Genomic DNA, 25,759 nt, shown 5'->3' with positions numbered 1-25,759 from the left:
CCCAACACAGTGAAACCTCTGAAAGTAAGTCATATATATATATATGTGTGTGTGTGTTAAGTGAAAAAGGACATTATACACATATATAAAGATATTGGATGGTGATAAAGGACATTTTAAATAACTCTGATGACCAAAATAAATGCATTTGTAAATGGCACAATAAAAACGACTCTGAAAACCTTTCTTTTTTTTAATAGGTAGTAAAGTCTGATTTTCATTTGTATTATTTTGGTTACAACACCTCACTTTAAATTTGAGCAGAGTATGTAAACCTTCTCCCCCCCTCCCAAAAAAAAAAAAGACATGAAAAAATTTCCAATCATATTAAAATGAATAGATTTTAAATAAATAAGGTTTTGTTTTGTTTTGAGAAAAAAGTAATGCCAAATATAAATTATTGGCCGGTAGGAAACTTTTCTGTTTCTTGGTAAATTCTCCAAATGGAAACTTGCATGAAGTTTAGCTTCTCTTAAAATAGAGCCATTTTTATCACTTTCCAGTTTCTCCCCCTACATGAGCCTTCTGGGACTGTGGGTCATCCGTGTGAGGTGTCATTTGGAAGAGCACTTAGTTAAATTCAGTGATATAAGTTATTATTTATAAAATAATGACAGCAATTGATGGAAGACAGTCTTAAGATGAAACTTTTTTTGCAAGTGTATATAGACAGCTGCTACTTTAACAAAAATCGAGTCAGAGATCAGATTTGGATTGCTGTTTTAAATATATAGATGCCATTTAAAATATCTCATTGTTTCTCTGTCCTAGACAACCTTAAAAGTCCGGATTCCCCTTATACTTCAAGGGCATTGATAGAGGCACAACAACTCTGTGTCTACTGCCTTTTCACTTAATTATATTTTTTGTCCCCTTACAGCCGGGGCTGTAACTTAATCTTTTAATACTATATGGCAAATGCCAATTTCTATAATGTGAGCTCTAGAACTAGGTTCCCTTTCTTAGGACTAGAAGAGAATTAGAAAATTTCTAAATATCCAAAGATTGTTTACATATCCCAAGTGTCAAAATATGACATTCATACACTTGAAATTAGTCCAGTTTCACTCTAGTTTCCATTCCACTCATTGACCCTCTCATCTTATCTTGAGAATCCCAATCTGTAAGAAATTGTGCTGGCCTGCTCTCAATTTTCAATTGCAAGGGTGACTTTCTCAGTAGAAAGCAAATGGAAATCTTTCAGAAGTAGTGTATGTTTATTAGATAAGTAAAAATGTGTCATTTTTGTCCTTGATAAGAATTTATTAAATGAGGATGGAGGAATGGGCATGATTTGGGTTTTACTATTAAAAATAATGCTTACTACTCCTTGTTATTTTGTGAGAGTTACAAATTTAATGGAAAGAAAGAAGAGTTTGTTTTAATTAACATTTGCCCTTAACTTTTACAATCATGATGGGTTTAAATGCAAGTGAAATAGTTTAAAGGGAAAATATCTTTGTAGTACTCTCTGATCATTCATGTGATGGCATATTTAAGAAGTTAATATGGAGGGCAATACTTATAAAATTATTTTGGGTAAGTTTTTCCCATTAGCGCAATGGCAATGTAGTAGTTCAGAAACCAGGTGGAGTTCCATAGACAGGTGTTCACACATATACTATTCTGGGTATTTTCACTGACCTGCCCTGGTTAATCAAGAGAAATTTCCAGTCTTCTACTCCAGTCAGTTAAAAGTAACAAAGATCCTAAGGTAAATCAAACGTGCCTAAGGGCTCAGACACAGCCTGAGAGAATTTAAGATTATTGTTCTTTCATTCCCACAGTTAGGATATGGGTTGCTATATATTTTGGAGCCTAGAGTTAACCAAGTTAATCAAGTTTCTGAAAAGTCAGTATGATGGAATCCCTTTATAACACTAGTGTATCAAGTTCAGGCTAGGACCACTCTCACAGACCACTATATATGTCTCTCAATGTATCAGTTGTACCTCATATTGTTTTGGTGTGACAAAAAGTCCCATTATAACTGGGCACTCATTAAAGTAACAGTAAGAGAAGACAAACATGGGATATTTGGAGGGAATAGAGATTCTAAAATAAATAGCCTAGGGACAAAGAATGCTATCTTCTCTAGAGACTACTGAATCCCAAGCAGTCTCCGAAATTCATGATCCTTCTGGAAGGTGGCCTTGCTTTTAGAAGGAAGAAGGTTTGTATCTGGTAGTTGTGATTAATGAACACGATTCCATGGCAAACTGAGCTGGGGAGGTTCCAGCTCGGTTCAGGTTCTTTTAGGCAGAGAGGCTGAACAGTACAGTTTACTTTTTGGATAAGTAAAGAAGTTAATTGTTTGGGGAATTTTATTTCTTTCGAGTAAATTACCCAATTTACATTTTTAATTGTAGGTGCCCCACCCCTGGTTGTGATGGCTCTGGACATATTACTGGCAATTATGCTTCTCATCGAAGGTATGTAGAGACACTTCTCTCTTCTCTTCAAAACCGTTCTTTCTTATTTAAATAACAGCACTATCTACACACAGGAACATTGTTCAGGTTTCAGACTTTGGAGCATGCTTAGTTTGACCTCACTGGTAAAATTAAAGATCTAGAGATCCTTAGAACCACACGGCAGAGCCATTCTAATCAGGCCTTACTTAGAAAACAGGCTTTTATTACCCCAATCCCAAACAGCTCCCTTTGTGACATCTCTCTTGTAGTACAAGTGGCCCCATCTGCAAGAAACATTTCTGAAATCATTCAGTAGTAACTCTAAATTGAAAGAGTAAAGGGAAAAAAAATCATCTCTAGTATAAGATTCCTGAGAATAGTCACTGAGGTAAACATTCTAGTACCATTGAGAGCTTATCTCTTAAATATTAAAATTTGAGCCACAGATAAAGAACAATGATGAATCTGGAAAGCATCTCATAACATGGATGAATCTGGAGGGCATTATGCTGAGTGAAATAAGTCAATCACAAAAGGACAAATATTGTATGAGACCACTACTGTAAAAACTCATGAAAAGGTTTACACACAAAAAGAGACAATCTTTGATGGCTATGAGGGAGGGGAAGGGCGGGGATGGAAAAACACTTAATAGACAATAGATAAGTGGTAACTTTGGTGAAGGGTAAAACAGTACACAATATTGGGGAAGCCAGCACAACTTGTACAAGGCAAGGTCATGGAAGCTCCGTAGACACATCCAAACTCCTTGAGGGACTGAATTGCTGGGCTGAGAGCTGTGGGGACCATGGTCTCAGGGAACATCTAGCTCAATTGGCATAACATAGTTTATAAAGAAAATGTTCTACATTCTAGTTTGGTGAGTAGCGTCTAGGGTCTTAAAAGCCTGTGAGCAGCCATTTAAGATACTCCACTGGTCTTACCCCTTTGGGAGCAAGAGAGAATGAAGAAAACTAAAGATAGAAGGGAAAGATTAGTACAAAGGACTAAAGGACCACATCTATCACAGCCTCTGCCAGACTGAGTCCAGTACAACTAGATGATGCTCAGCTACCACCACCGACTGCTCTGACAGGGATCACAATAGAGGGTCCCGGACAAAGCTGGAGAAAAATGTAGAACAAAATTCTAACTCACAAAAAAACACCAGGCTTACTGGCCTGACTGAGACTGGAGAAAGCCCAAGAGTATGACCCACGGACACCCTTTTAGCTCGGTAATGAAGTCACTCCTGAGGTTCACCCTTCAGCCAAAGATTAGACAGACCCATGAAACAAAACAAGACGAAAGGGACACAACAGCCCAGGGTCAGGGACTAGAAGGCAGGAGGGGACAAGAAAGCTGGTAACAGGGAACCCAAGGTCGAGAAAGGAGAGCATTGACATGTCGTGGGGTTGTTAACCAATGTCATAAAATGATATGTGTACTAACTGTTTAATGAGAAACTAGTTTGTTCTGTAAACCGTCATCTAAAGTACAATTAAAAAAAAAAGATTTGAGCCACAAAGCTGTACAGTTATTATAAACAGGGATTACCAAAACTGAGCTCTCTGGAAATGCTTAATCTTACAAATTCAGGCACTGTCACCCCCAAAAAGAAAAGTGTGTCTAAAATAAAAAAAAATATAGCATAGTAATTCACTCATATGGGATTTTAAATGATCTGTGCCATTTGACATTCAGAAACCCTGGTGGCATAGTGGTTAAGAGCTACGGCTGCCAACCAAAAGATCGGCAGTTCAAATTCACTGCCACTCTTTTGAACCCTATGGGGCAGTTCTACTCTATCCAATAGGGTCACTGTGAGTTGACATCGACTTTAGGGCAATGAGTTTGTTTTGTTTTTTAATTTGACGTTCAGTAAGTATTTTATGAATGCCTATTTTATCCCAGGCCCTATTTTAGAAGTGAATTGAAAGGAACTTTTGGTACATTCATTGACTTCACAGAAGTGAATCTAATCTTGTAGTCATATACAGGAATTTCCATGTCATATTCAGTTATGATGAACAAGTCCAAGCCAAGTTAGGGACAAGAACATTCCTGAATTAAACCCATATAAGGTGAAGTCAGAAACCCTGGGGGCGTAGTGGTTAAGTGCTACGGCTGCTAACCAAGAGGTTGGCAGTTCAAATCCTCCAGGCGCTCCTTGGAAACTCTATGGGGCAGTTCTACTCTGTCCTATAGGGTTGCTATGAGTCGGAATTGACTCAACGGCACTGGGTTTGGGTTTAAGATGTCTCCAGACATTGCGAAATATCCCCTGGGGGCAAAATTGTCACCAGTGAAATAACTACTGCCCTAAATCATATGTGGCATGGTGGTTAAGAGCCACGGCTGCTAACCAAAAGTTCAGTAGTTCGAGTCCACCAGCTGCTCCTTGGAAACCCTATGGGGCAGTTCTACTCTGTCCTATAGGGTCACTATGAGTTAGAATCGACTTGACGGCAACGGGTTTGATTTTTTTGGCTTTAATAAACCATAGACACGGTCGAGAGAAGTTGTATTAGCAATCCAGAGCTGGGAACTACATTAAGTATAGACCACATTAAGTACAGACAACTATCTCCAAAAAGAACTGCCAGAGTGAAATCACTGGCTTAGAATAAATAAAATGAAAAAAAAAAAAAAAAAAAAACAATAGAGCTCTAGTTACATATGAAAGTCAAGCATAGTCTGTGCTACTCGTTATTTTAATTTATCTTGGAAAAGAAATGTCTTGCCTGTCATGTCACCAGAACTTCCAGTATCTTATAATAACCCTCATAGCCATAATGAGAGTTAGGTGATTGCATTTCTTTTTACCTTCCAGGAAACTGCGATCACGAGAGGCTAAGTAGCAAAGGCTGAATTCAGTCCCAGATTTTCTGACTCCAAAGTCCTTTCTCTTCGTAGACCTACATGTCCAAAATGGCTCTTGAAGGCCATATGGTCTGCTCCCTACTGCAAAAGTAGGAGCACCCTAAACTAGCTTTGATGGGATTTAATTTGAATTTGCTTTTGTTTTGATTTTAATGGTGGTGGTGTGTTTCAGTCTCTGCACGGTATCTACTTTCATTTTAACAAAATTATTCACTGCTTATGATGTTCTATCAAAAAATCCTTCATCAAATGTCTTGCTCTTCCCTTTATGTCCTCAGTGAAAATAGAGACCATCTATCTGCTTACCAACCTCCATAGAAAGCTATTCATATATTTTACAGTCATTATCAGATTTTATTTTGGTCTTCTTTTCTTTAACAACAACAACAACAAAATCTACTTCTTAAGTTTTTCTTCAAAGGTCATATTTTCCAGTCATCCTTATTACTTTTCTCTCACATGTCACCAAGGTCTTCTTACTCTTCCGAAATTTTCAGACGTGTCAAAATGGTGACCTCTCAGAGTGGTCTTAGCAGGGGCTTACCTAGAAGGTCTTCCTTGTTTTCTCTGGTTTATTCACCCCATTTGCTTTTTTAAGAGGATCATACAAATAGCAAGAGATTTAAAGCTCCTGAAGGTGTTGCAGTATAGAAGTACATGATTATGCTGGATGAGTCTGCGTCCTACTGAGACAGCGTCACAGAGCAACTGTACCTCAGGGTTCCAGAATGGTCTCAAAGGTACAGCTGTATGAAATAATAACGGAAGACAAATTTTATTAGCACTTACTGTGAACCGTGAACATATGACATATATCACCTCATTATCCTGTGAGGATATTATTATTATCTTAATTGCAAATGGGGAAACAGGGCTTCAGAAATTTTAATAACATATACTTTCAACTCCTGTGTTCTACTGGGGTACTTCCATTTCACTTTTTATAATAATAAGCAAAGTCTAAGCCTCTAGGATGACAGCCGAAGGGTCTAATGCTATCTACTTTGTTCTAAATGTGCTGTGGGAAGTCAAAAGCGAGGATCCCAAAGGCATTACCTGTGCTGAAGCAGAGAAATGACAGTGTGTTGAAAAAGGCAATCAAGGAACTAGGTTTAAAGAAACTAAAAGAAAAAACAAGGAGTTAGTCTCCATCTGAGGGGCCTTGGACCATTGTCACAAAATCAGAAGATGGGACTCTTCACCATGGGAAAAAAAAACATGGGAGGTACCAAAAAACAAAGCCAAACCCGTTGCTGTCAAGTCGATTCCAACTCTTATTGGCCCTACAGGACAAAGTAGAACTGCCCTCTAGAGTTTCCAAGGAGCACCTGGTAGATTCAAACTGCAGTGGTTAAGCACCCATAGTGCTTAAAGACTACGCCACCAGGGTTTCCATGGGAGGTACTAGAAGCCTATTTAATTCAGTCCTGGTTAAATGGGAATCTTTTCTCACATGGGCGAGAGATCTATTTAGCTAGAGGTTCTGTGAAGTGGCCGGCCTCTTCTCTAGTCTTGGGCTGCAGGTCTGATAACCTTCTCAGCACCATTTCTGATCTGGTATCCCAAAGACACACTTCCTTTGGCCACACCTCATCCTGAGAACCAAAATCTCTGATTTCTCTTAAATCCTCCAATTTGCCTGGTATTTATCCTTACGCTGAAACGTGCCTTTCTGTCCATGAGTTATTAGTGATCTCCAAACCCCCTAGCCTTTTCTTCCACCCAGAGAAGGCAAGAATTCTATAAGGGTTTATAGTGTTTTCAGTATTCATAGAATTTCAAATAAGGGTACAAATATGTGATGAGCCTCACATCAATGATAGCTAATTGTGAAAAATACAGTTTCTATCTAGGAAATTGCTAATCATTTAAAACACAGTCCCATATCTCAGTCCAGAATTGTAGAACTCTATTAAATTCAGTACATATTTACTGAGGACATACATCCCAGAGACTGGAGGACAGTGATGATTAAGATGCTCCTAACCTCAAAGGGGAAACCCTGGTGGCGTAGTGGTTAAGTGCTACGGCTGCTAACCAAGAGGTCAGCAGTTCAAATCCGCCAGGCGCTCCATGGAAACTCTATGGGGCAGTTCTACTCTGTCCTATAGGGTCGCTATGAGTTGGAATCGACTCAACGGCAGTGGGTTTGGTTTTGGTTTTTTAACCTCAAAGGATAGATAATCTAATGGGGAAAAGAGACATAAAAACAAACAAATATAGTACACTCTAATGTATTATATATCTTTCAATTATATATACATATATATATATACACACATACAGCCATATACATACACACACACACCTATGATTATTGGAACACAAATAAGGCAGGTATTAATTCTGATCAGGTAAGGTGGGCTAGAGAAAGTGATAAAGAGGGGACACCATTTGAGCCGAACTTTGAAGAACAGGTCATCGTCTCCAGAAGGTCATGGGGAAGAGGCTAGAGAAAACTATAAAGAGGAGACACCATTGGAGCCAAGCTTTGAAGAATAGGTCACCGTCTCCAGAAGATCATGGGGAAGAAGGCTATTCCAAGCAAAGAAACAGCATCAAAAAAATGTTATAGCAGAAAAGAAAAAAAGTATATCTGACAAACTGAAAAACTCACTTTGGTTAGAGTCTTGGTTGTAAGAACGAGAGTGGCTATGGATGAAACCTGTTTTTAAAAGTCTTGTTAAATTAATTATAAAAGGCTTAATCGCCCACGATTTTTCAGTCAGACAGTGGCACGATTAGATTGGAGCATAGAGACTTTATTGCTGGTAGGAGAGTAGGGTCTGAAAGCGTAATAGCAATAAATAGCAAATAGTCCAGATGAAAATAAGGTGAGGGGTGATTGGAAGCAGTGATGGAGGGAGATGAAAGGAAGGCCCGTGTGAGACATCAACCCGAGGGGGAAGCTGACTGTGAGGAAGGGAGGGGTCAATGGTGCATCTGAGATGCCCAGGCTAGACATGTGATGATGTCATTACCTGAAATAAAGAAGCCTTCCAGACAGAGTGAAAATCCTCTTTGAGTGTATTAAGTTTGAGATTCCTATGGCATCTCCAGGTCAGCAAAGGAGAAAGGGTAAGAGTAGAAATAAAGGTTTAGAGTCACCAATATACTTGCTATTTGAACTCATCGAAAGAATAAAAATCAAACCAAACCCGTTGCCACTGAGTTGATTCTGACTCATAGTGACCGTGTAGGACACAGTAGAATTGCCCATAGGGTTTCCAAGGAGCAGCTGGTGGATTTGAACTGCTGACTTTATGGTTAGCAGCCATAGCTCTTAACCACTGTACCACCAGGGCTCCACTGAAAGAATAATTGCAATGAAAGGTTAATAATGCCTTTTTAAAATGAAAGATGGTTCCAAAAGAAAAAAAAAAAGATTGAAAGATGGGTCCAAATGCTAGAAAACTAGATTTTCAGCCTCACCACCAGCAGAACCACTGAGGCACAGCTCAGAGGCCCACAAAGGAAGAGATAATCATGCAGAATGAATTTCCATATTGCTCAAAACTAGGGAAAAAATGGACTGAATCTTCTTTTGTTGTGTTTGAATTTGGACCCTAATATCGGTAAAGGTAAAAGCAAAGGATCTGAAATTATTGACCCCTTATCTGTGCCAACTATGCTTGGTTTTTATATAAAGCCTATGATGTGGGTCTTATTCACCCTATAATATAGATGAGGAAACTGAGGCTCAGAGAGGCTACATAACTTGTCCAAGTCTACACAGCTAAGAAGTAATAAAAAAAACTCAACAACAAAAAAAAAAAAGCTAAGAAGTAATAGAACTGAAATTTTCATGTGCCTATCTGACACAAGCTCTCACATTCTTTCTGTCACTTAATGCTGCTTTCTGTCAAAATGGTGCCCAGATCATTCTCCTTGCATGATAATTCTGTAGAGAATCTCCATTCTGGGGCAAAGAGCAAGTAGTGGATTTTCATTTCCATGTTTTAAGCAGAAAAGGAGACTTTTAAAGTATTAAGCATTTTTCTTTTAGTTCTGTTATTCCTGGGGTTTTAGTGATTAATTGGTGTGTGGAGCAAGTTTTCTTGCTTCCATCAAGCATGAACATTAGCAAGAAGTAAGTAGTGTAAAACAACCAGCTCAAGCATTAAAACGCTGCCCGTGAAAACAAGGCCCAGTGGACCTCCCTGGGTCTGTGAAGAAGGTAAGTCCTGAAGGGAAATCTAAGCTACTGGCATGAGAAGTGTGAGAAAGGACAGAACAGCAGCAGAAGACTGGGAAACAACCAAAGACAAGTAGAAGAGGGCAGGAAAAGGACTCCTGTGGAGCAACAGGAGTTGAAGGAGAGCCCAGGAGAGAGTGAGGTCACAAACTGACCAGCCTCAGCCAGCACCCCCATCTCCCACCCCCAGTACGCCCAGTCTTCTCATGCTCCCAGTGTGGTCAACATTGCAGAATGTATATGCAGTGATGCCAGTGCGTCTTCCAGCACAGACCCACCTTCTAGAAAATTGGGGAGCCAGACTATGAAATTCTCAGCGCTAGAAAATCCATTCTAGATTTCTGGTCCAACCAGCCCCCTTGTTTCATTCCACTTTTGTTCATTCGCTTATTCATTCATTCAACAAATATTTAAATATCAGCTACTCTGTACAAGGCAATGGACTAGGTATTGGGGAAATTAAGGTGAATTGTTTATATTCTCATGGAACTGACAAATTGGAGATGTGGATAAGTAAATTGACTGTTATAGTAAAGCACAAGTAACTTACAACGGGCAAACGGAGAGAACTATGAGAAGCGGCAGTCACCGATCAAACAACCGTACTGCACGGGGCAAATCTGCTGCAAAGGACCTCTTTAAGGGGTTGAAAAGCAAATACGTCACTTTGAGGACTAAGATGTGCCTGACCCAAACCATGATATTTTCAATCAACTCATATGCATGCGAAGGCTGAACAATGAATGAGGAAGACTGAAGAAAAATTGACGCCTTTGAGTTATGGTGTCGACAAAGAATATTGAATATACCAGGGACTGCCAAAAGAACGAACAACTCTGTCTTAGGAGATGTACAGCTAGAGGGCTCCTTGGAAGTGAAGATGGTGAAACTTCGTCTCATGTATTTTGGACATGTTATCAGGAGGGCCCAGTGCCTGGAGAAGGACATCATGCTTGGTAAAGTAGAAAAAGAGGAAGACACCTTGACCAGATGGATTGACACAGTGACCGCAACAATGGGCTCAAGCATAACAACGATTTTGAGGATGGCAAAGAACCGGGCAGTGTTTCATTCTGTTGTATACAGGGTCATTATGAGTTAGAACCGACTCAATGGCACCTAACAGCAACAACATGAGAAGTCACAGAACTAGTCCTCGAAATGGTATGGGATGGTCAGAGAAGTTTCCCTTAAGGACGTGACATCTAAGTTGAGGTCAAACGGGTAGCAATGAGTAAGCAGACCAAGGAAGGATGTAAGGGCAGGCAGTGGGTATTGCATATGTAAGTACTTGGAGGTGAGAGACAGCAAGCCAAGAAACCTGTAAGAGGCCAGCAGCAGGAGATGAACTGAGGCTGGTGGCAGGGCCAGGCCATGAGGAGCCTCGCAAGCCATATGAAGGAATTTTTATTTATAAGGAAAGTGAAGAGCCATTGGATGACTTTAAACAGTGAATACTGTTCAGAGTTAATGCTAGTCTATTCTAATACAGAACAACCTGCAAAACCAGAATCTGTATAAGGCAGAAACCTATCAGAGAAGGAAAACACAAATATTTTCCACTATTAGAAAATGATAGAAAAGTGGTAAGACTGCAAAGGCAGAAAACTTGTGAGAACTGGAAAATAAAAGGCAGTCCCATCGAGTTCTGGCTGTCACAGTTTTCGCTGTATAATGTCAATGGAAATAGGAGATGGATAGGTTTAAAAAAATACTTAGGATGTAAAATTTACAGGACATGTGAGAAGTAAAAAAAGAGAGAGCAGGCAAAGGTGAACCCAGTGTTGTGGCTTGTGGCTTGGGTGAATGAAAAGACAGGGGCCATTTACAAAGAGGCAACAAATGGGAACTGGAGATAGGTTTGGGTTGGTGAGGCAGATGATGAGGGTTCATTTCCAATATGAGCTTAAGGAGCCTTTGAGATATTCAAATAGACGTGTCCAGTAGTCAATAGACACATGGGTTTCCATTTTGGTCTGGATTACAGAGATGGTTCTGGAAGCCATCAACATATAACTTAAGACACAGGAGTAGATGAGATTCTGCAGTAAACAGTTGAAGAGTGAGAAAGGGAAGGGCTAGGAAAGGACCCCAGGAAACAATACAAATTTTAAAAGCAGCAGAGGAAGAGCTGACTGCAATTGAAACTAATGAATTTTTAGAAAAGTTAGAATCACGGAAGCGAGATTTAGAGGCTGTCTCTAGAAGGAAGAGTCCCAGGTGCTGCAGATGGTCAAATTATGCAAAGATTAAAAAAGCTTCCATTGGCCTCAATGTCAGGGTGACCCTGGTAAAAGCAGTGTTTGTAGAAGATGGATCAGGAGCCAGACTGCAAAGCATGCAATGGGCTAAGGAACAAGCAGGAGGTAAAGAGAACCCAGCAAGTGCAGGCACCTCTTTAATTTTTTTTTTTTTTTAATTTTAAAAGAAAGGAGAGAAATGAAAGCAGCAGGAGACAGCAAGTTCAAGCACATTTTTCTTTTAATTTTTTTTTTTTGTTGTTGTAAAAGAAGGAGACAGGTAAAGTCGCCCGAGAGGCATGGTGTTGACAGCCCCCGGGGAGATCTGAACATGTTTACAAGGTGAAGGGAGGAGACAGAGAGGATAGGTCAGCAACTGTCAGCAGCATCAGGAGCTTGGAGTCCAACTGTGTGGCCCTGACATTGATCATCATGCTGAACACATGGCATGACCGGTACCAGATAGACCTTGGTGCTCAGTCCCAGGAAAGTCTTGAGATACCCTCTCCCACCCACCTTTCTGCCAGTGATATGGCTGGTTTACAGCTGTGAGAAGCCAAGCCACCACCAGCACAAACTTTGAAATACACCAGGAAAAAAGAGCATAGCCAAGACCTGGTGAATGGGGAAATGAGCCTCACTTTAGGTGGAATAGGAAACCCTGGTGGCATAGTAGTTAAGTGCTATGGCTGCTAACCAAGAGGTCAGCAGTTCAAATCCACCAGGCACTCCTTGGAAACTCTATGGTGCAGTTCTACTCTGTCCTATAGGGTCGCTATGAGTCAGAATCGACTCGATGGCAGTGGGTTTGGTTTGGGTTTCATTAGGTGGAATAAAGGGTCGCCGTGTGGTGCAAATGGTTAAGTGGCTATTAACTAAAAGTTAGTGGTTAAAATCCAACCAGAGGTGCCTTGAAAGAAAGACCTGAAGATCTACTTCTGAAAGATCATAGGCATTGAAAACTCTGTGGAGCACAGTTCTACTCTGACGCACATGGAGTTGCCATGAGTCTGAGCTGACTCCATGACAACTGGCTCGGGTGGATTAAGCCCCTTTCCTACCTGAGAATCAGCATGTTTAAAAAGATATCAGAATCCAAAAGGAAAAAAAAATGTTTTGCGAGCTCAGGAAAAACAGGAAGGACAGCCTATAACCTACCTGGGACATAGCTATGCAGTCAACGTGAAGGTTTCAACTTCTATATGATCATAGGACATATTAGTAAATTTTTTGATTTCTCAAAACGAGACTAAAGGGGCACACCAGCCCAGGGGCAAGGACTAGAAGGCAGGAGGGGACAGGAAAGCTGGTAATAGGGAACCCAAGTTCAAGAAGGGAGAGTGTTGACATGTCGTGGGGTTGTTAACCAATGGCATAAAACAATATGTGTACTGTTTAATGAGAAGCTAGTTTGTTCTGTAAACTTTCATCTAAAGCACAACTAAAAAAAAAGATCTGGGGAATGGAACAAATAAAAACAAATCTGATTTCTTGTTCTTATCTAATTTCCAGTTCTTTAATTCTTTACAAAGAATCCCATTTATTCTATACATCCTCCTCAGGATATACTCATCTTTGGATCTAAGCATTATTCTGTTTTAGTTGAAAACTTTCTTTTAAATAAATGTGAGCCTCTATATCCAAAATATTTGAAAATTAGATAAAGTAAGCATATTCCACTTCCACTATACATTCTATATACAACCAGAAGTCCACACCTTAGGTGAATTGGTATATATTATCCATCCCATGATACAAATTTATGAGATAGAAGGCCTTGGCAAGCTGGCTATCAGAAACCAAGTCACTAGGAAAGAGAATGAGGGAAGTTTCTGTTTTCTTTTGCAGTGATTGCCCCTGTTTTGTGGATGTGTCCATCCTTTGTGTGTGTCTGTCTCTATCACAACAAACATCCTCCAGCTTCTTTTCTGATGCTTCCTGAATGCTTCTGTTTCTACAAGCTGACCAGTGTTCTCCCCGTCTCTCTAAGCCATCCTAGCTCACCCCAGTCTCTTAACTTCCCTTGAAAACGCATTGACAGTGTCTAAAGGCTCTGAGAGGGTGCATCATCCAAAGGAGCCTCATCCTCAGAGTCTTTTTTTTATGCCAAGAAACAAAAACTTTTGGGGAGAATGAAGTCCAGGCAACTTCAATTGTAAAGAAACCTTGCCAGAATTAACAGAGAGAGATTGCTTTCTGAAAATATTTTTCTCGTTTAGCCTTTCAGGTTGCCCGAGAGCAAAGAAAAGTGGCATCAGGATAGCACAAAGCAAAGAAGACAAAGAAGATCAAGAGCCAATTAGGTATGAGTGCCCAGTGAGACCGAGAAACACAGGGGGCATGGCTGCTAGCGTGGGGCAATTTAAAGGTTTAAAAGAAGCAAGGGAGCCCTCATAAAGGAAAGAAACCAGTTTTTAGTGAGCATTCTCTGAGATTTCAATAAACTGAGAGGTCACCTAAAGGTGACCACTAATTTATATCAAAAGCTAAAGCACATCTGCTAATTAGTCAAAAATAGTTATCTAAATTACAGGTGATGTCTAACACTAGTCTTACGCCCATGGATACGCTGAAGGTCTGTCTAACGATCCGAGCAAGCAACATTCCAAGAAAGTCACTTATAGCACTTGGTGGTATAAGCAGTTTAATTTACCAGGAAAGGCAGGTTCATGGAATCATATGAAGGTATTAAATATAATAGTGAAAGATAATACTTAGTCATATGCAATTTATTTAATTATACTCTGCCTTGTTCTAAAAGAGACTTCAGACAGATGGTTTACACTAAGCACCAAGCGTGTTGAAGAAGGATCACATTCTCTACTCGCTGCTCAAACCAGGGTATTTGCCCCCCTGTTCAATACCTGCTGTGCCTGCACCTCAAAAACTCACACAGAAAACATAGTGCCTCTGTCCGAAAATGTTTACTCAAATTCTCTGGGGAAATTTTTTTTATGGAAAATTATTTAAAATGAATTAAAACTGATAAAAATGAATATATAACACAAATTCTAAAGAGTGTAAATTTAGCCATTAAAAGGTAGACAGGCAGATTGCACAAACTTTGGGGAGTATTATGCTGCGTCTGTACGTTCTCTGAGACACAAGGAAACTTTTTTTCCTGGTTTTGTGTCCCCTGCCATTAAAAAAAAAAACCCTGCCATTAGTAATAGAAAAGTCTGGAAAACGCTGATGAGCCTGTAGTTGAACTTCAGCTCTAGCAGATGATTTTGCCATTTAGTCCAAAAAAGTTTACTGACCTCGCACTCTGTGCCAACATTATTCTAGGAGCTTTAATTATCATCTCTGCTGTTTAAAATCTTATCTAAGTGGAAAGGTATTTTATGGCCTTGAGAAAGCACAGCTAACCGAATGGATGTTTTTTTCGCTCTTGAGAAAAACACAGGTTTCTGAAATCGCCTTTTTTAAGAATAGTCCCACTATTCCTCATCAACTGTGCATTTTTCTCCCATAAAAGCTACTATTCTGTCCCAAAACTGGTGTCATTTAAACAGACACCTGTATTTCACTTAGGGCAACAATCTAATTTTCTTCTTCATATGCTGGAATCAGTCATCCCTCACAAAGCATAGAAATTCTGGTCTGGATAAGTATTCTGTCCATGGTGGAATAAGAATTTCAGCCAGCATGAAAAATTTCATTGCTCCACTAGGTGGTGTCTTTTAGTGATTTTTTTTTTTTCTTTTCTTTTCTTTTCGTTCCTTTCTTTTTCTTAGCCAGTAGAGCATGATTGTTCTTTTTTTTCTTCATGTCAGGTTATTTTGACTTTGTTATAGAGGCTACCAGGTATATGATGGCAAGACAATAAAGTTTATCTCATCTATCTGCTATCCAGATGTCCAGTTCCTGGTTGTGATGGTCAGGGTCATATAACTGGGAAGTATGCATCCCACCGCAGTGCGTCGGGGTGCCCCCTAGCAGCCAAACGGCAAAAGGATGGGTACCTAAATGGCTCCCAGTTCTCCTGGAAGTCCGTGAAGACGGAAGGTATGTCATGTCCCACTCCAGGATGTGATGGATCAGGACACGTCAGTGGTAGTTTCCTTACGCACCGTAGGTGAGTAATGACCCTACTGGATGGTTTATAGTCCTGGTGGGAATTCTGTAACACGGCTGGTTGTGGCGTGAGCACTTTTCCCCCCTAATTCATCACCTTTGTTTAAGAGAAAAGACAAGGCTGAAAAGTATACCGAACTAATGAAGTTCTGAGGGTTGGGAAAAGATGAAATTTTTCTTTTTTTTTAAATCACAAACTTCTGCGACCATATCTATTAAGACAGTGGTTTTCAAGTTTTTTTTTTTTTTTTTTTTTTATCATGGCCCACAGAAGGAAATAAATGTTAATGTTCTAGGCAGACACACGTGATTATCTGTGTATTTAGTTATTTATCATGGCAGGCCACACTCAGGGCGGGAGGATGGCATTTGGCCCAGTGGCCTCATGTTTGCCATGGCCAAAGATATATCAGGAAATTTCCAAAAGATTCAGTCAACCGCATTCATTGCGTTTACTTAATTTAAAAAGAAAAATACTCAATTAAATTGTTTTAAAGAAGAGATCTGCTTTGTCAAGTTAAATGGCCTCACTGTAAAGGAGTTAAGAACCTGTCGGGTGGAGAAAGCACAAGAGGCTTTATGAAAACCAGGTTGGGGAGGGGCTGGAGGAGAAAATTCAGGAATCTTATAAACAAAGGAAACGTCATGCCCTTGCGTGAAGACATTTTACAACTCTTCCTTTTCTGTTTCTCTCTCAGGGTATTTTCTGTACAAATTACGTACACGTATCTTGAATTTACTTGTAAAACTATATCAAAAACAGACTGAACCAAAAATTCATAAGCAAATCAAAAGGAATATGTGAGATTGAGCCTTAACATTTTAAGCAAGACTTCTTTTTTTTTTTTTTAATTACAAACGAAATTCCTGCTCAGGTAGAAAATTCAAACAGTATAAATGGGTTTAAAGAGTAAAATTGTATTTCCTCTTCCTGGCCCAGTCTCTCACCTCACCTCCCAAAGATAGTCAGTTCTTGTGTCTTCTTTCAAAAATTGCCTTTGAATATAAAAGCCCACGTATCTGTACAGACACATTTGCGCATTCAAGCACACACACACACACACACACACAAACAAACACCCTTCACCATATTTTCTTTGTATACAAATAGATCATAATGTATCTTAGATAATCTGTCTTAGAACAAGGACCTTGTCTGTTTATTCACTATTATACACCAAAAAATAAAAAACCAACCAATTCTGACTCACGGCAACCCCATGTGGGTTAGAGTAGAACTGTGCTCCATAGGGTTTTCAGTGGCAGAGTTTTCAGAAGTAGATAGCAGGCATTTCTTCAGATATTCCTCTGGTGGACTCGGGCCAGCAGCCTTTCGGTTAGCAGCTGAGTGGGTTAACAATTTGCACCACCCAGCAAATAGCAAGCGTTCATCCTTGGATGGATAAATCTTTCCATCTTACCACTCAGAAAGCTGCCTCATTCCTCGTTCTCGTTACATTGTACGTCCATACCGTTACCGTCTCCTTTCTAGATTTCAATATTGCGAACAATTCTATGAGAAAATTCTTTATACATATATCTTCGTGTACTTGTACAAGCATGTCTTAGGATATGTTCCTAGAAGCAAAAATGCTAGCTTTTTAAATTTCAACAGCTAGTGCCAGATTATCTTCCCAAAAGTTCCTACTTCCCCAAATCTTCGGCTCTTAGTAAAATTTTTAGAACTGCCCGTATGATATACGCATAATGGTATATACATTTTGCTAATCTGACACAAAGAAATGAGTTACAATTCTTATATTAAATATATGCATACCTTGAAGTAAAAACAAAAAACCTCACCGTACAAGAAGATCAGCAACTACATAAAGCTAAACACCTTGCAGAGGCCTCGGCATTGAGGACGAGTATTCCGCTTGCTTAGATTTTATCCATCTGATTTTATGAAGCACTTAGAAGCTGCTAGGCGTATGACATTTATTCCTATTTCAAAACCTTTATATTTCTATATTAGGGTCAAGAAAATAACCATTTGTCTGGAGTCTCCGCGGTGCAGAGTACAGTGCTTCAGAAAGCGGTTTCTCACTCTCCTTCAGCAGGCTCACGTATCTAAGTCCTCTGGTGCAGCTCGGTCAGGGGAATGACCTGTACATCCTCAACACCATTCGCGAGGGATGAGTTCTGGGAGCACCTGAGTCCCAGAGATCGAGCACCAGGGTCAGGAGGACTCACACAGGACCACACCCTGCCCCATCCTGCCTTAGTCCTGAACTGAATTTCCAAAGACATTCCCCAAATTCAGAAATAAATGAAAGTCACCACTATTACATTCTCACCCCTATGTGCCTTGGTTTACTTTCTTACTTGACACCCAGATACTAAAAGTACAGAGATCTGTTAGACTGAGCCTAATCTCGGGATTATGGCTCTTCCCTGCTGTCTTTTCTCCATAAAGATGCATCTCACCCGGCTCTCTGACTCAGACACGTGTAGAGTTTGTTCAAATGCACACACTCATCCCTACACACCTGAGGGAATCTTGGGGAAGAGATCAGATATAGTGAAGAAAATCACAACTTACAGGCTCATATTACTCAGATACATGCCACGCCAAGAAGCTCACCTTTCTAGAGATGTTCTGTTGTACTCTCTTTGTGGTCTGCAAACCACTCGTTCCCAGAGTTCTATGGGTTTATGTCTGTTCTTGTTAGTCACCACATCTTTGCTAGAGTCCTATCAACTCCCTTGGTGAATGTCCTGGGTCCCTGGAGAAGGTCACAGAAGTGCAGAGCATGACAGAGCTGACCACAACAAGCTCTAAGCACGCTCCCAGTCAGACGATCACCAGCTTGTGCTAGAAAGGGCATTGCAGTGCCAGTCATGGCCATTATTATTTTACGTGGAAAATGGAGCTGGAACAGATGAAAACCTCCAAGTATCTCAGATTTAATTCGTGTTGGGTTTCACACCTTGGTTTGCAGAGCTTTGAGGAGGCTTTGATACCTTATTTTCCCATAAAGGCTAATGGAGAATGCTCTGAACCTGCTGACATTAGTTATCTCTGAGGACCGAAAGGGACGTTGGTTTGTGAGCAGGTGTGTTTCTGACATATTGGTGGTTTAAGGTGCCCAAATGCCTCTGTTTTGTAGTGTGTGTATGTGTCTCTGTGTGAAAGGAAAACAGAGGGCAAGGGGTGCTTGGGTGAAAGTGGGCGTTAGGACCTGTGGGCAGAGTTAACCTGTGGTTTTTATCTGTTTGGCAAATTTCCATTTATTTTGCTAAAAACCAAAAACCAAACCCATTGCTGTTGAGTCGACTTCAACTCATAGTGACCCTATAAGACAGAGTAGAATTTTCCCCTAGGGTTTCCAAGGAGTGCCTGGTGGGTTTGAACTGCCAACTTTTTGGTTAGCAGCCATAGCTCTTAACCACTGTGCCACCAGGGCTCCATTTATTTCACTACGTAGGTAAAACATGGAGTCCTGATGGCACAGTGGTTAAGAGCTTGGCTGCTAACCAAAAGGTCAGCAGTTCAAATTCACCAGCTGCTCCTTGGAAACCCTATGAGACAGTTCTACTCTGTCTTACAGGGTTGCTACGAGTTGGAATCGACTCAAAGGCAATGGGTTTGTTTTGTTTTGTTTTGTTTTGTTTTGTTTTGTTTTGTTTTGTTTTGTTTTGTTTTGTTTTGTTGATAGGCAAAACATTGTTTTCTGGAAAGTAGTAATATTAATACTGGGCAAGAACACACCTAAGTGTGTGAAAAAACTAAAAATTTTTTTTAAAGACCTGGAACATTTTTCTTTTCTCAGGAGGCCCATGGCCTTGCCTAGGCGTCTGGAGCAGACTGTCAGTTGTCTTGAGTCCTCAAGGCATGGCTCCTTTCATGTCTTCTGTTCCTAAGAGCAAAGCAATTTTGGAATCAGAGGAAAAGACTAGACTGAAGCAGAAATTTCGTTTTTTTTTTTTTTTTTTTTTACTTCTCTTTCCCCCAAATTGTAACAAACTAATTACATGATTAAAAAATTGCTTCCTAAGGAGTGCCAGAAGTTAACAGTAGATGAACAGAAGGCCAGTTTTCTACGGCTTCATGGTCCTCGTTGTATACCAAGTCTGCTCACTCAAATTTCCTTTTCAATACGGTAACACTCACTGCATGGGGGCCTAAAGAGTCTAGTCTCCGAAATAATGATGTTGGTCACTGACAGATGCTTCTAAGCATCCACACCATCCTATTTGTTGTGAAATTGCTTCCATTTCATCTCATAGGCCTGGAACAATTGAAATTCTTTACGTATGTAAGGGGTTGAGAAAGAATATTTCTTTCCCAATTCATTTTTGCTGGAGCTGAGTGGTGTCTGAAAAGAAACTGAGCTGTTATAAAAGTAATAGAAAATGTTTATTTGGCTGGGCCTTTCTAGAAAAGCAGTGTTCAAAATGAAAAAAAAAAAAAAATAGGTCATTCAAAACCAGATGCTTTCTCATATAAACCAGACAAATGTTTCTATTGAAACATGCTACTGGTACCCAAAGAATAAAAAAGACTTACGTTCCTTTTTTCGCCCCTAATTATAGATGGCACATTTTAAAAACACATGTGCTTATGAAAATTCATTTCTGCTTCTTGAAAGTGTTTGAGATTGAATGATTATTCCCACGAGGATGCTTCCTCCCATCAATATTTGTGACGGTCAAGTGATTATCAGCACTTTGTCAGAGTCAGTCATACCTAAAGCCACAGCAGAGGTGACTTATCCAGCAGGGGCTAAGCTACAGGGCCAGAGGGGCCATCTGTGTCCTGAGGATCAATTCAGGTTCTATTATCTTTAGAATGGGTGTAATTGTAGAAGCAACTAAGTTGAGATTCTCAGGGTCAGACACAAAAGGCCTATCCTTTCCAGAAATAAGATGTATACCCAGAGGCAAATCAAAAAGCCCAGAAAGGAAGAATCACTGAGATAATTCTATAATGACAACTACAAGTTATTATAGAAAATACTTATTTTATACAGAAGGATTTTGAAGCCCAGGTAATATGGGTCAGGAAAATGTGCCTCAGTCTCAGTCAACACAAACTAAGGAGAGTGCTAGGGTCTTAAATAGGGGAAGCCAACAAGGGCTAGTACATAGTACATATGACGTGTTCAATTCCATTCACAGAACATGACGTGATTCTGACTATGTGCCAAGCCATGCACCAAGTACAACAGAGCCTAAAATGGTGATAAAGACACATCTCTTGACTCCACCAGCTCAGAAGTCATGGTGAAGACACATATTTACATAAAGACCTTGAATACAAAGCATTTTGAATGGGATAAATACCAAACTTAACAGACAAGATGTGAAGGGAGCATGCAGTAGGAGAGACCCAGGTTAGACCTGGAGAAATCTGAGAAGGTTTCGTAGACAATTTAGACCTTTTAGGCACATTCCAAAGGAAATCTCGAGCACAGCCCAGCTGACTGATACGTTTATTCGTTTGTTTCATTCAAGTAACATTTATGCAGAACCTACAGTGTGGGTCATTGTGCTGGGTTCTGGAAATAAAATATGAATACCCAGTCTGTGCCATCAAGGAGAGAGAGGAGAAGACAATGGTTAGAGGAGACTGTAGATAAATAAAAAAGATGTTACAATGCAGCAAAGTAATACTAGGCTACAGATCAGCACAAGACGTTATTGAACAGAGAAGAAACATCAAGTCTACCAGTTGTTGCCGAGTCAATTTAGACTCATGGTGACCCCAGGGTAAACAGGAAAGTCTTCCACCAGAAGTAAGATTCGAGTTCAGGAGTTTTGGATAAAAAGGTGCAATTAACCTTAGGGAAGAATATTACATTAAAGTAGGTTTAAGTAGAGGATCAAGTCTATGTTTTACATGTATCATTCTGGTGGCTGTGTGGAGGATGGTTTGATTGGACCATGACAGGGGACAGGGAGACAAGTCGGACAGTTTCCAGTGATCCAAGTGAGAGGTAATGAGGGCCTGACCTTAGCTGATGGTAGAAAGAAGACTAGAGAAATGTTTAGAAACTGAAATCAGAAAGACCTGGAGAATAAATGTTGGGGGAGAGGAGTTGCCAAGCACTTAAGCAACCATATGGATGACAATGCTACCAACCAGAAATCAAGAATACAGGAAAAGAAGCAAATTTTTTACAAAGGTAGGAGAAGTTGATGATTTCACTGAGTTTTTGGTGAGACTTTGAGGTGGAAATGACCAGCAGGCAACTGGAAATGAGACAAGAGTGTCTTAGAGCAATGTAGGAATCAGAAACTTATATGTCACAGTTAAACCCATGGGTCACACAGAGACCGTAGATAGAACAAGAAGAGCAATGAGCCAAAGACAACTCTAGGAAACACTAACATGTAATGAAAAGGTTGAAAAAATTAGGCCATGAGAAAGACAGAGACAGGCAGAGTTAAGAGAATAGGGAGACTTGTTGATATGGCAGAGGCAATTCAAAAAACAGAAAGCAATATAATGTAGCAGAGAGAGCCAGTAAGGCAGAACGTTTAAAAATGATTATTGGATTCTAAAATTAGGAGGTGTTGGCATTAAAAATCTCAGCAAAGTAGACTCATAGAAAGGTTAGGGAAGGGGCCAGGTGCCAAAATCAAATTAAAATGGGTCAAGAGTCGAATGGAAGGTGTCAAGGTAGAAACAGAGGATGTGACTAATCTTGCAAGAAGTTTAGATGAGAAGAAGGGGAACTGCATTTGGTAGTAAATAGAAAGAGTTGGAGAGGTAAGGGAGGATTTTGTAAGAAGAGGAACACTTGGATATACCGATTATCTGAAGAGAAGAAACCAGGAAAGAGAAGGAAATCAAAGACACCAAAGGAGCAGAGAGACTAACTGGAAAAACATCTTGTTGGAGGTCAATAAACATGGAGTCAAGGACAAGATAAAGGTGTTGATCAAGAAGGATAAGTGTGGATATAAATACACTGGTAAGTGAGGGCAAGCAAGAGGTTAAAGGAAATCATATTTGAAGACAGTAACTTTGTTATAAAAAGCATGGACATCAGCTAACAGGAGTGAGTTGGGGGCCATTTAGGCAGGGAACTTGAAAGTGGGAAACATTTGGAGTTGTCTTTAAGAGCAATATGAAAAAGGATTCAGCAGCCAAATAAGATGAATAATAGTGAGGCCCAGGACCCAGCTGAAATCAGAGAGACCATTCATCAGTTGCAGCTTTGTCAGTCCCATGGGCATGGAAAAGAGAAAGGGAATCGTGGCATCGATCAGTGCCAGGGACTTGCAGGGAGCAAGTGGTAGAAGGGCAAAGAATGAGGAAATTGAGGATGTTGGTAGCAGAGTGACTCAAGTGAGTTAGCATGGCATCCAGGACTGGGCAAAATATCCTTTGACCGTTTTTTTTAATTAAATTATTTGCCTTTTTGTTATTGATGTTTTAAAGTATCTTGTAGATTTTAGAGATTAAACTCTAAAATCTACAAGATACTTTTTGTAGATTTTAGAGATTAGACCCTTGCTGCATATGTCACAGCCAAAAATTTTTTCCCGGTCTCTAGGTTCTCTTTTTACTCTTTTGGTGAAGCCTTTTGATGAGCGTGTTTGATTTTTAGGAGATCCCAGTTACCTAGTTTACCTCTAGTGTTTGTGCATTGTTAGTTACAGTTTATATCCTATTTAGGCCACATATTAGGGACCGTAGTGTTGTCCCCGTCTTTTTGTCCATAATCTTTATAGTTTTAGGTTTTCTATTTAGATTTTTGATCTGTTTTTAATTAATTTTTGTGTAGGGTGTGAGGTATAGGACCAATTTCATTTTTTTTTTTTTTAACAAAGGGACATTCAGTTTTGCCAGCACCATTTGTTAAAGAGACTGTCTTTTCCCTGTTTAATGGACTTTGGGTCTTTATCAAAGATCAGCTGACTATAGGCGCCTGGGTTTATGCCTGGGTTCTCGATTCTGTTCCCTCCGTTGTCTATGTGTCTGTCGCTGTATCAGTACCAGGCTGTTCTGACTACCATGGTTCTGAGATCAGGTAGTGTGAGGCCTCCTACTTTGTTCCTCTTTTTCAAAAATGCTTTGCTTATTCAGGGCCTCTTTTCCTTTCCATATAATGTTAGTTAGTTTTTCCATCTAGTTAGGAGCACTTCTTATGTATCTGAATATCCAGAGTACCTGGCTGTTGTTGTTAGGTGCCGTCGAGTTGGAGCGGCTGGTGGATTCTAACTGCCAACCTTTTGATTAGCAGTGGTAGCTCTTAACCACTGCACCATCAGGGCTCCAGAGTACCTGGCTAGGTGCTCTATTATGGCTCAGACCTTGGCCAGCCTTATCAAAGACCACACATATAAACAGAAGACACTGAAGGGATTTCAAGTCGTTCTACACTCAAGGCTTTCTCTGATGATAACTTCAAATCTCAGAGAGTCAGGGAATAGGAAAATCACGGGTCTGGTGACTGTATTCCATGCAGTAGACAAAACCTACAGCCTCGCTACCTTGGAAATATTTCTTATCGATACCCTTTAAAGACCCTGTGGAATCCCTGGTGGCGTAGTGTTTAAGTGCTACAGCTGCTAACCAAAGGGACGGCAGTTCGAACCCACGAGGCGCTCCTTGGAAACTCTGTGGGGGCAGCTCTACTCTGTCCTATAGGGTCGCTGTGAGTCGGAATTAACTCAACGGCACTGGGTTTGGTTTTTTTTTTTTTTTTTTGAAGACACTGTATGGACACTCTTGCCTTACCCCAGGCTAACCACTTCCACCCCTTCCCACATTTTCTCTGTGCTCCCTCTTCCCGTTTCTGCTGCTGGCTAGAAGGGATGAGGAAGACTTTGCCAGGGACTCCTTCAGACCTGGTGGCAGTTTTTTGTCTTACCAAAGCATACTGGGAAAAAAAAAAAATCATACTTCATTTTTCAACACAAGAAGGAATGTTCCCTAATTTCTGAGGTTCTCGGTGGACAGAAAGAGATGAGGAACGGGGAAAGTGGGTCAAGGAGAAGGTGGTCCCTCTACAGAAGTTGAAAATGTTCTACAAGGGGAATGAAGAACATTTACACTCAGTGCTAACCTGTGTACTGACCTGGTGGTTTTTCTGGTCTCCTGCCCCCAGGAAACTACCAATGCCCAAATTTCACTTGACAACCCTTTAATGGTCTAACGAGGTTGCCATGTTTATGGGAAAAGACAGAAAAATTTCTGTGTTTCATTCAAGTTCTATTCTCTGATCCTAGAATCCATTTTGTTGCCAAAGGAGGCTAGGCAGATGGGAGCCACTGTTAGCCCTAAAGAATACAGCTCAAAACTGAGCACTTCAAAAAAAGTATTCTCTGTGAGAGTGTTTCCCCGCCTCCCGCGCCCAAAGGAAGAGGGGAGATTTAACGTTGAGATCTTATTGAGGAAATAGTTATGCTCTTTTGTGCTGGGCCAGGACTGTAGGACCTCTCGTCCCTTAACAGAGCAGCTCCGCATACTACCCGTTGTTTGTGCTTTGAGGCTCCTCTGCTCCCACAGCCAGCCCCAGGAGAAATTAGGACTTAACTAGTGCCACTATGATGAGCTACAGATGGGAAGAAATGCGATTCTCTTAACCTCTGTTCTTTGCCTCCCATTTGAAAGAGTTCAGTTGGTTTCACTGTTTATCCTCAGAGCCATTTCTCCTGGATAATTGGCTTTATTGGTCCCATAATTATTTGAGAAAGATTTGGGGGTGATTTGAATTCACTGCCCTTTGGAGTAAGACTTACCCGCTCAGTCCCTGGGTTCCCCATGTCAAGTGTCCCTACGGCCAATTCCCCAATGACCACTGCCACCCTTTACTGCTACTGCTTCCTAGAAGCACCTCAGATGTTCCAGTTCTTTTTTATTTTATTATCCCTATTTTAGCATTTGACAGAAAGCATTTGACAGGGGAAAACTCAGTTCCAACATCTGTCTCAAACCGTGAATCCCAAAGGGCATCGTGAAAAGTTAAAAGCTAAAGGTTACATCTGTTAGACCT

At 40.4% G+C, this 25,759-nt stretch overlaps 1 protein-coding gene across 4 annotated transcripts in view; it reads left to right on the top strand.

Annotated features, from left to right (window-relative positions):
- MYT1L (myelin transcription factor 1 like) overlaps positions 1–25,759 on the top strand; it is a 529,823-nt gene that overhangs the window by 457,711 nt on the left and 46,353 nt on the right. For all 4 annotated transcript variants that reach the window (XM_049902577.1, XM_049902576.1, XM_049902575.1 and 1 more), the window contains exons 18-20: positions 2,370–2,432; positions 13,952–14,035; positions 15,589–15,810. In XM_049902577.1, the coding sequence (XP_049758534.1) occupies positions 2,370–2,432; positions 13,952–14,035; positions 15,589–15,810 (369 nt within the window). The remainder of the gene's footprint in view (positions 1–2,369; positions 2,433–13,951; positions 14,036–15,588; positions 15,811–25,759) is intronic.

Source organism: Elephas maximus, chromosome 12, assembly GCF_024166365.1.
Source record: "Elephas maximus indicus isolate mEleMax1 chromosome 12, mEleMax1 primary haplotype, whole genome shotgun sequence".
Taxonomy (NCBI): domain Eukaryota; kingdom Metazoa; phylum Chordata; class Mammalia; order Proboscidea; family Elephantidae; genus Elephas; species Elephas maximus.
This window is presented reverse-complemented; position numbering and strand designations above follow the sequence as displayed.